Source organism: Macadamia integrifolia, chromosome 9, assembly GCF_013358625.1.
Source record: "Macadamia integrifolia cultivar HAES 741 chromosome 9, SCU_Mint_v3, whole genome shotgun sequence".
Taxonomy (NCBI): domain Eukaryota; kingdom Viridiplantae; phylum Streptophyta; class Magnoliopsida; order Proteales; family Proteaceae; genus Macadamia; species Macadamia integrifolia.
In genome coordinates this window covers 20279401-20290606 of record NC_056565.1, presented here as the reverse complement: position 1 = coordinate 20290606, position 11206 = coordinate 20279401, and the positions used below count along the sequence as shown (strand labels likewise).

At 37.2% G+C, this 11206-nt stretch overlaps 2 protein-coding genes across 5 annotated transcripts; one reads left to right on the top strand and one right to left on the bottom strand.

The window, feature by feature from the left end:
- The first annotated feature begins 2094 nt into the window (after nt 1-2094).
- Nucleotides 2095-6284, top strand: LOC122089882 (acyl-coenzyme A thioesterase 13-like). Its single transcript, XM_042659627.1, has 3 exons — nt 2095-2490; nt 2605-2748; nt 4931-6284. Exons 1-3 carry the CDS (start codon nt 2308-2310, stop codon nt 5072-5074), a joined length of 471 nt encoding a protein of 156 aa, XP_042515561.1. The 5' UTR covers nt 2095-2307; the 3' UTR covers nt 5075-6284.
- A 974-nt stretch (nt 6285-7258) lies between these two features.
- On the bottom strand, nt 7259-9725 carry LOC122089883 (mediator of RNA polymerase II transcription subunit 28-like). 4 transcript variants are annotated; one of them, XM_042659628.1, is made up of 3 exons: nt 9588-9725; nt 8607-8671; nt 7259-8066 (listed from the first exon to the last, which is right to left on the bottom strand). In XM_042659628.1, exon 3 carries the CDS (start codon nt 7908-7910, stop codon nt 7488-7490), a length of 423 nt encoding a protein of 140 aa, XP_042515562.1. In that variant the 5' UTR covers nt 7911-8066; nt 8607-8671; nt 9588-9725; the 3' UTR covers nt 7259-7487. The 4 variants fall into 4 exon arrangements, with proteins under 4 accessions (XP_042515562.1, XP_042515564.1, XP_042515565.1 ...); XM_042659630.1 differs by having other exon boundaries at nt 7259-7921; XM_042659631.1 differs by lacking the exon at nt 9588-9725 and adding an exon at nt 8977-9568 and having other exon boundaries at nt 7259-7921.
- Nucleotides 9726-11206: the final 1481 nt, after the last annotated feature.

Here is an 11206-nt window from a genome sequence, read left to right as displayed (position 1 = left end):
TCTTTATGCTGGTCATATGGCCAAGATCTTCCAAAAGCCATGCAAGCACCAGATATGGAGAATCTGCAAATGCTTTCGAAGCTGAACTGAAGGGCTGGGCATACAACTAAGCTTCGATTTCATCAATGAGCTCAAGCTGGATCAAATGGTGGTGTTTAGGATTGCTTGAGGGCAGTCAATGCTCTGTAGTCTGATGATTTCTCAATGATTGGGACTAGAAACCTTTCGGTTTAATTCATGATATGTATTGTAGATTTAAGAAATTTGAATATTGTAATATTGAACCTGTCAGCAGGTACAATATAGTCTGACGATTATATCTTCTTGTAGGGTTTAGTCCTGGGAATGGCAAAGGGCTCTTTTCGCCTGTGCAGTGGTGCGGGTTCGAGTCCTGGGAACCAGCCTCTCAGTAAAGGGGGTAAGGCTGTCTACCTATATCCCCTCCAAGAACCCTACTCAAGTGCGGGAAGCCTTTGTGCACTTGATAACGTCCCTTTTTTTTTTTTTTTTCAATATACCTTCTTATTGCTAAAGATTTGAAGCTTTACATTGATCCAAATTTGTGGCACCCATTGACTCGTACAGAACATCTTAGGGTTCTTTTCTAGTCCTTGGAATTTCAGCTTACATCATACCTGCGATTCTTATGTTTATCTCTTCAATGATGTAGAAACTACATCCTTTGCAATAATTTTTCTGATTTTCATCAAGATGCTAGATAGGATCCCAGAGGAAAAATATATCTTTATGTTTTCTTATGAAACTGATGGAGGGTCATTAGGGTTTAGGGGGAATTTGGTAAGCCTATTTTTCATTGCTAATGAAGCCGCTCTCATTCACCTTGGACGTAGACATTTTGTCGAACCATTTATATCCTTGCATTGTAAACTCAGAAATTTTTTTTTTTTTCCCCCAATGTGAAAAGAAGAAAGATATTAAAAATTGTTATAACAAGATTTGCGATTTAGAAGTAGAATTAACCACAAAACTGCTATGCCTAGTGCATCTACCACATTTATATCCCACAATGAAACTGTATTAGGAACTTACAAAATACAACCTATCAAAAAGAAAGTATCATTTCAAACAACAACATATTAATATATTACAAGGTTCTAAACTTTGAGCGAAATTAGCATGAAATTTTTCGATTCTCCCAAGAGTTGAAATTGGTTAAATTTGGAGAAATAATTTAAGAGAGATTGAAAAACAAATAATCAAATCTAAAAATATCCAAACCTAGAATTAGGAGAGATTTTTTTATTATTATTATTTATTGCATAAAATTAGATCAGCCTCAAAGTTTGGTCAAAGGTCAGTCTAGAGAGGCACTTTGATGTCTCAAAATATAGGCAGAAACTAACAAACATCAAGAAATAAGATCAAACTTTTAGGTCTTTAAGAAAAATCTTTGTTGAGCCAAAGGCTCTATAAGTAACCATGGCCAATAAAAGCTTGCATTTGTAGGGTGTGGTAGGATTTAACTGCAGGGTGGTGGTCACAAAAGAAGTTGGAGGGGGGATAGACCAACCCGGAGAATTGTTGGTTGCGTTCATGGAAGAAGAAGAAATTGAAGGGAAAAAAAAAAAAACAAGTGATAAGAACCAGTTAATAGGTTAATAGGAGTGGTAATTTGGCCATTTTGAAGCAACAAGGAGAAGAAGAAGTAATCGTTCTTTTTATTTTTTGAAAAATCAGAGATGAAACTTTTGATATAGGAGTCTGAGTAAATAGAGAGTAAGTTCAGAGGAGTGATAGAAATTTTCCCAAAATGAAATGAACCACTAAAAATTTACAAGGAAATATGACAATATATGAAAAGGGGTACCTATGAAATTCGATCTATTGAAAAAATCAGTCTTTTTTTTTTATAGGGATAAATATGAAAAAATTAGTCTAACACATTCTAAAATTTAACATGTAACTAATCTATAAGAGTAAGAGAGAGAGAGAGGATATTCTATTTCAGGCATACACACGTATATAGATTTATCCCTCATCTTTGTTTTGTTGTCATTTTTACTTCTATGTTTCTCTGAATTTGAAAGTGAGAGAGAGAGAGAGAGAGAGAGAGAGAGAAGAAGACGAATGGGAATCAGATTACATAATGGCTCAAAGCATATAAAAAAATAAAAAATAAATTAATTAAAGGACCATCAATATAAACAATAGAAAATTAAGGCGGCGACTTCAAGATCGATCCATTTGCCTATTTCTTGAGTGAGGAACTTGAAGCCAACTTGATGGTTGGGATGCTGAGTTGTTGTTGTCGAATGTTAATTGAGGAATTGAGTTGCAGAAAGCTAAATGGATTTGGATTCAGTGAGAAGATTATTAGAGAGAGGGGAAGAGGAGAATGAGAATGCTTCGATCGATGCAGTGTCCAACAAAACGAAGTTTATCGAAAATCTTATTTTGGAAGAGATTCAAATCGATGTCATCGAACCAGGTCGACTTGTCTGTTCCATGAAAGTCCCTCGTCGCCTTCTGGTAAGTCCAACACTCGCTTCATCTGATTTGATTCCAAACTTCGAAGACGGAGACACATAAATCCCTCTTTATTGATTTTTTGAATTGGGTTTTCGTTTTTCTTGTTGGATTAAGAACTCTGATAACTTCCTGCACGGCGGGGTGACGGGAACGCTGATAGACATGATTGGGGGATTAACAATGCATACTGTTGGAGCTCAAAAAACCGGTGTTTCTGTTGAAATCAATGTCACCAACTTAGATACTGCATTTCCGGATGTGGGTACTAACTAATCTGGCTCTTTCCTTTAATATAATCTCAGTATCTAATCTGTTTATTGACTGTCTGGTACTTTTATTGTTAATGCTGGATTACCTCTTTAATTGAGAATTTAATGAAAAACAAATGGTACTCTTTAAAATTTAAATTTTGTTTCATCCCCATATACCTTTCTTTTTTTTTTCTTTTCATCTCCAAGTATTTGCTACTTTGTTTCAAACAAAATTGACCAATTCTGAATTGTGGGTAGAAGCCATGTGTGGGGAAAATTAAAGATTCTATAGATGGAGAAGTATATGAAAAAAATAAAACTTGTATTATGTTAAAGAAAAGTGGCAGTTTGCTATCCCAAGCAGGTTCTTTTCCTAGCATGTGATTAAGAATTCATGGAGAGAATACCAAATTAAATTTTGAAATGAAAGGATGGCAAATATTTATTGAGAGAGAGAGAGAGAGAGAGAGAGAGAGAGAGAGATTCATCATCCTGCCCTTTTTCTTTTCCATTCTTTTGGTTAATTCTGAAGAACAGTCAACAAAGCTACCAATGAGTCCAACAGTAAGCATGATAAAGAAACTGCTGACTTGGCCTAAGACACAAAAGCTTCCTGTCACTACATTTATGTGAAAAGAAGAAACTGCTGACTTGGCCCAAGACACAAAAGCTTCCTGTCACTTCTGGATTTTATTTTCATTTTCTTATCAATCGCTCCTCGTGGGTTAGGCTAATGACTAATGAGAGTCCGGGCCTAGTGAAATTTGGTAAAGAAGGAACAAGCTCAGAGAGGCCAACATTGTGCTCACTGCTATGATTCTTACTGTGAAAGGGGCCTTTTCATTTGTACAACTCAAACCTCACATCTTTCTGCATTATCTGATATTCAAGTCTTTAATGTCTTATCTTTCCTGATGCTTGACACAATTTTTTTGGTCTCCTAAGACTGAAAGGTCCCAACAAGCTCAGTGTTGCATAGATAGATTTCTTTCATATCGTTTGAGAACTTCAGTAACCTATGGCATTTGACTTGAGAAGTGCTGTGCCACAATCTTTTCTTCATTATGCGGAGAACAATTTCCCCAAGAGTATCTATTTAAATGAAAAAAAAAAAAAATCTTTATTTCTTTTGGTGAGTGAATGAGCTTTCTTTTTATTGGCATGATTTTGCTAATGGTCAAGACATAGGTTGAGGCTCTGTTATTCCTTGCATCACACTTCAGGAGGGTTAAAGCAATCTGGACCAACTGTTAGTCTTTCCTGACATTATATTATGCTGTTGTCTGCCTAACTTGTGTGAAGGTGATGAATTGTGGTGACCATGCCAAGTAACTTTCCCTACAACATTGGTTAGAAACAACATAAAACATTATTTTGCAGAGGGTTATTTTCTGTAACTTTTGGTGATAAAAGAGTGGGACGGTGGTCATTTTAACAACACTTTCCAAATTCTATGTACTGATGAACTCTATAGGGATGGTTTTATCCTGGAAATTTTTATTTAGGTTATTCTTGTCAAGGGAGATTCATTCTAGTTATTTCTGGGCATTGACTTAACCTCCATGGCATAGATCAGATTCCCACAATGTAGTTTTTGTTCCGAGTGATAGCTGTTGCCCATGGAAGATTTTTATATTGTGTCCATGGCCTGTTTATTACTGTCGACTGTGGGGTGTTACTCATTCTGGATGCTAAAGTGGGACTGTTGACTCGATAAAGTGTCTGTTGGTGAGAGCAGTGTTCGTAAAACGACCACATAACTTTCCTTGCTCTGTTCTTATTCTCAATATGGTTGGCAACTAGAGAGAGATCTAATGTTTCCCCTCATACTTTTCATCCTTCTTATTCAGTTTGGCTTCTGTGCAGATGCATTCAACTTCTCGTTAATTTTTAATGCTTTGAATTGGATTATCATACTCAGGTCTTGCATTTATCTTCTGATGATTGTTTATCAATTGAGTTGCTTATAGTTATTTATGTTCGGCCTCTTTATATTTCTAGTAGACCTGCATACCTTTTTGTTCTGCTAGTCAGGGTGGTTGAATTTCATTTTTGAGTTTGGTATATGTATATTAGAAGTTTGTTTTCTATGAGTCTGGATTTGAATGAGCTGAAATTCTTAAGTTTGAGTTTCTAATTATACTTTACTCCTATCTGATGTGCAATCTTTCTCTTGGATATTGATTCAGGAAGAAATTGAAATTGTGGGGAATGTGTTACGTGTTGGGAAGGCAATTGGAGTCGTCAGTGTTGAGTTGAGGAATAAGAAGACTGGGAAGATATTTGCACAGGGACGTCACACTAAGTATCCTGTTGTATCTAGTAAATTATAAGGATCCTATTTGCATTTCCTTTAAATGTTCAAAAACTAGTATCTTCACATCTTCATTCTGTAGGCAGGAGTAAAGCCAAAGCAGCTTAATTGAGGGCCTCTATTGTTGTATATCTTTGTGGCACAAATTCTTATTTCAGTCATAATAAGGGCTATGTGGTAAGCCACTCTCAGCTTTAACTATATAAATTATGGAGCAGAATTCATGTAGCCAAGGACCCCATTTTTGAGATAAAGCTAAGTTGAGTTGCTGCTAAATTATGGCATAGCAGTGCAGCCTCCAATTTGGGAGAGGGAACCATTAATGGTGGTGTTATTTCCTCATTGTAAATAGGCTTCTATATAACATAGACTGACAAAACAAATACCACCAGAACTCTCCCTCCCTCCCCTTAAGCATGTAATCTGACATGGAATGGCTTTTGCTCTTACCATCATCTTTAACATTCCCTAACACCAGGGAGCTGGTTGGCTCCCAAAACATGTCCATGATTACTTGGATAAGTAATTTTCTGTTTTGTGAACCTCCCTAGGTGCATATTCAAACATTGTAACATGTACTGGGATTCACCCGATGCTGCCATTTAAGGCCTCTCAAAGTATATCATTTTTAGAACCTGGATCGAAAATGCATTTCGAATCTGAGTCAATCTGAATTCCAGTTAAGTGTGTGTTAGTCATAGAACTCTCACCATTTGAATTCATCAGCTGCACATGAAAACAAGTATACACAGACAAAGTGAATGATATATTGCTGCAAGAATCAATTGATTGGTGTTACAAAATGATAGGTAAGTCAGAGTTCAACTGGTCCTTCGGGCTTGTCATATGGCCAAGATCTTCCAAAAGCTATGCAAGGACAGGATATGGGGAATCTGCAAATGCCTTCGAAGCTAAACTGAAGGGAAGAGCATACAACTGGTTCTTCAGGCTGGTCATATGGCCAAGATCTTCCAAAAGCTATGCAAGGACCAGCTATGGAGAATCTGCAAATGCCTTCGAAGCTGAACTGAAGGTCAGGGCATACAACTAGGCTTCAATGTCATTGATGAGCTCAAGCTGAATCAAATGGTGATGTCTTGGATTGCTTGAGGGTAGTCAATGCTCTTAAGTCTGATGATTTCTCAATGGTTGGGCTGGAAACTTTCACCAATGGTCATTGTTGTGCTTGAATGGATGCCAGGGAATAATTAAGGGCATTTTACACTTTAGATTTGTGGGTGAACCCTTCATGGTTATTGAAAGAAGCTTCCCATTCATTAAAAAAAAAAAAAAAAACCACATACAGACAATGAACAAATGACAACAAAATTTGTTAAATTGTATTATTTGTCAATTTCTAAGATTAAACCCTTTTTCCCTTTGTTCATCTCAACCAGGAAAAAGAGTTTCAAATCTATTGCCCCTCCTAGACTCTACAGTAGCAGGAGCCTCATGCACTAGGTTGCTCTTTACCGTAGAAGAGCATAAAGATATCATGTGTTATTGTGTTCTTGTTGGACTAATTTAGACCCATCTCCATTCAATTTGGATCTTATCTGATTATATTTTCTTGTAGCTAAAGATTTGAAGCTTTACATTGATCCAAATACATGGCACCCAATGACTCATACATAACTTCTTGGGGTTCCTTTCCACAGTCCTCAGAATTTCGACTTACATCATACCTGCGATTCTCATATGTATCTCTTCAATGACTTAGAAACTACATCCTTTGCAGTAACTTTTCTGGTTTTCATCAAGATGCTATCAGGAATCCCAGAGAGAAATTTTTATGGTTTACATAAGTAAATTTAAATTGATAGCGTGATTGAGGATCATTAAGGTATAAGGGCAATTTTGTAACCCTATTCTCCATTGCTAATGAAGGTGCTCTCATCTCACTGTGGACATAGGCGTTTTGTCGAACCACGTATATCCTTGCATTGTGAGCATTTAATTTCAGTGTGCTTTTCTTGTCCAAGCAATGTTAACTCAACCGTCGCTCATCTAATGACAACTTAGCATTGTAAACACAGAATTTGGTCAGTTATTAAAAGCATTAAGCAGTAGTTTTTTTTCCCAATGTGAAAAGAAGAAAGATAGTAAGATTCGGTATAACAAGATTTATGATTTAGAAGTAGAATTAACCACAACACTATGCCTGGTGCATCTACCACATCTACATCCTAAAAATGAAACTGTATTAGGAACTTATAAGGCATAATTTGTATAATTAAATTGCACAATGCCAAAGTAATGAGATAACACAATTGATAACAACATGATCATCATCCCTAGTAATTTAGTATGCACTTGACCAAGCATACAGAATCAGACATGCTACCTTATCCCACTCAATGGTGCAGAATAAATAGGGAAGGAAATCAAAATCTTAAAGCAAAACAAGAACATGCCCAAAATGGAGTAGACAATTACACCTTCTCCAGCTCAGTTATATGTTTGTCCAACTGGTCTTTCAACTCCTTCCTCCAACCTTGGATTAATCTTTCATGCTTCTTGATCAGCTCAGTCTTGGTTTTCAACTCTTCTTCCATCAGCGCGATCTCCTTTCGGAGCATTTCTTCCTTGGTTGGTTGATCTTCATGTTGTAGACCAATAAAATACAGTTGAAGTTTTTTGGCAGCTTCCATAAAATCTCTAGCATGCTTCTCTACATCAATCTGATGAGAAGGATGGGGGGAACGGTCAATTGCTTGCAGTTCTCTTGCAGGCAAGCATGGAAGGAGTGCAGTTTCTAATGCTGTTATGCAGGCAATAATGTCTTCCTTCGGCGTCTGCGACCGTATCTGCTGCTCCAGTTGTTGCTGTTGGTCGAGTGGCTGCCTCTCTGCCATTTTCTTGTTTACTACCCGGTCAATTGTATTTAGACTAGCTTCCAAGTCAATTTTATATAGTACAAGACTCTATTTTTTATCTACTGGTGCTCTCTTCCAAGTTGATTAAAATGAAGCTGGAGCCACTTTTATATTTTTCCAACCATTGATTTGCCACTAAAAATAAAATGGATACATAAATAGAGATGCAAAATCAGTCAATCAACAAAAGAGCCAAAGGAAACAGCAGAAGTTAGGCACATACACTATGGAAGAGAATTTTGGAACAAACTTGAAATTTTACATTTACAATACATCCAAACTTCCACTTTTTTATTTTATTTTATTTTATTTTTTTAATATTTATATACATACATTAAAATGAATGCGAAACAAGCCTAATGTTATTATCATAAAAAAATTAAAAACCACCACACATATTACTTCATTCCAATTTTATTATCAACAACCCTTTGGTCCATAGTTAGTAAGCACAAGAACGGAAATTAAAGAAGGTTATGAATATGTAAGGATACAAAAAGGGAATGGAATTTAACAAACACATTAAGAAATTCAAGGCTCCGTATGAAAAACTCTGGAACTAGGATATTGGTTGAAACAACATTTATATTTTTCCTATCGTCATAACAGTTAGTTAAGGAATAGCCTACAGCAACCGACAAAGCAGTATGTGATGCAGTAGTACATTCAGGTTACCTGCTAAACGGAGGAGGAAAATAGACAAATCTGTAGTAGAAACTATTGATTCCTCACAGCAACATCTGCAAATGGAATCCACAAAACAAGGTCAGATTAGGTAGAAAGAGGGAAGAACTCTTTGAACCTCAAGAATTCAAAGTTTACAAAAGCAAAAACTGTAGTTTTCACCATAGTTTACCATATGTATAATAAAACATCAATCGAGTTGGAAGATCAAACTCGCATAAAGGAAGAAAAGGACTCCATTCGATAAAAAAAAAAAAAAAAAAAAAAAAAAAAAAAAATGGATACAATCATATCAGTCCGAATGGAGGTAAAAAAATCTGAAAAGGCAGGGATTGTAAGAGAGAACCAGACTACAGATCACCTTGCATCTGATATCAAGCAAACCCAATCCCAAATCAGTAACACCGAAACATCACCTCAAGCTGATCAGTCTCCACAAGTTGCATCAACCGCAAATCAAAGATTTAGTAATCTATGGCAGAGGAATACTTCACAGAAACCATGAAAAGTCTCTCCTAAGCAAACTACAGAGCTTCCACCACCAAAACCCACCCATAAAGAGATGAACACTACTACTCCCCACCCTATCCAAACTTAGTCTTAGGGTTAAGCGTTTATCTCCGCAAGAGGGTTTTCATATACTTTTTCTGGGCAATCCTGAAACCTGCCCACTAGACTCTGCTGCTCGAACTTTAGCCCTCTTTACTCCTCCCTCCAAATGTTTCAAATTTCTATCAGTGATCTTCTTCAAACCTTATCTCCCCCATAAATCATGAAATCAACTTTCTTATCTAACGCCATGGCCTTCTATAAAAGCCTAATTGAGACATCTATAAGCCTCTGGAATTGAGGGAGCCCAAACTGTTTGATTCATTCACACCATCCACAAGTTCTCTGAATTCCACCCCTTGGTTATCAGAGTGGCAGCACACACAGAGAGAGAGAGAGAGAGAGAGATGGCAAGTACTTAACGTTACAGAGCGGCTGGAGATGATCGAAGTGAGTATCCTGACCCCTAGCGTACAACTGAGGCGCAGAGGTGGGGAAGATGGGATGGATGTTTCTTTCTTCTTTTTGAGATTTGGCTCGTCTCCAATTCTCCATCCTCCAATTCTCCACCAGTTCCTTATTTATGTGCGACACGTGTTTTATTTTAATCCAACGGTTATGGATGATTTTGAAAGATTTACCTTTGGTTATAAATTAAAAAAAAAAAAAAAAAGAATTACGAGATTACCTATTGTTGAATTTACTTTTACAAAAATAACCATGTTATGTTTTGTTGAACTGATTTACCTAAAACGAGTTTGGCAATTACAAATATACCCACAATAGTGTTTTTTGGACGGCTTCCATCGTATGCCTATCAGTTGGGCATGTATTCTCCTACAATCCGATATAATATTTCCGATTTAAGTCTTAATTCTCTCCTCCAATCAACCCTAAAAGGTTCAATGTACATCTTCACACTAGCGCCATGTTTTTCCTCATGCCCCACTCCGCCCTCCATTGTAATCTTGCCCCAACACCCTTCGCCTCATGACAAGCAAGGGAGCTCATATGGTGTCGAGGTCCCATCTGATCTCTGAAATTGAACTCACCATTTGGTCGATGATTATTGGGCTACCCCTATAACCTCGCCCCTGCAACCCGCCCACTGTCAGAGATATTGATGGTGGTCTGCGTGTCTCTGCAATTGATTTCAAAGAATTAAATTTCCAGGGAGAATCTTTGATTTGATTTTCTTTTTCTTTAATATGTATTATTGTCTTAGATTGATCTTGCTCCCCGCACGACTTGGGTAAAGAGCTTTCAAACATTCTTCACCTCGCTAGACTCCCTTATATCTGTGGAGTTGATCTCAGTAAAGATGCCCTCCTTAAGGCCAACCTTAATGCCATTAAGTACCAGAGAAAATAGAAATACACGCACATCACCAACATCTATGAAAGTGATAACCGCAACAAGAGCTACTATGAAAGCGATTGCCCTTAACCTAATATTTTCTCATTTGGAAAACTTTGATTATGAGATTTTTAGTGTTTTTGAGTAATTTTGTTTATGGGGTTTCTAGGGTTTTGAAGGTTCAAGGGCTTTAAACCCACCCCCCCACTCCCCACCCCCCACCCCCCCACCCCCACCCCCCACCCCCGCGTTCTTTTTTGTTCTTCTGCTCTCTGTTTTGGGGTTTGCATATCTGGGTTTGTTGGGTTGGGTGATGTGCACTAGTGTTTATTCTCAGAGAATTGAATATAGTGTTTGGCAACCAAAGCCAAATCCCTCTAGGCTCTAAGCTTTAGCAAATATGGCGGTGATCATAACTATTAACAAATCTGGGGCAGAAATCTTACTTTCCACATTTCACTCTTCTCTTTTTCTCTCAATTAATTCATAAAATTAGAGGGGTGGGGGTGGAAGCTCCTAACAACAAAGAACTAATTTAGTAGAAGATCTCCACATCTTCTTATCTTCTTTAACTTTTCTTCAATTTTGGTTGCGGTGCCCTCCTTGATTCTCTCACTTTAGTGGTAAAGTGGGGAAGAGTGAATAATAGCTGTAGGGACCCAAAACCTAGTATTTATAATACTGTC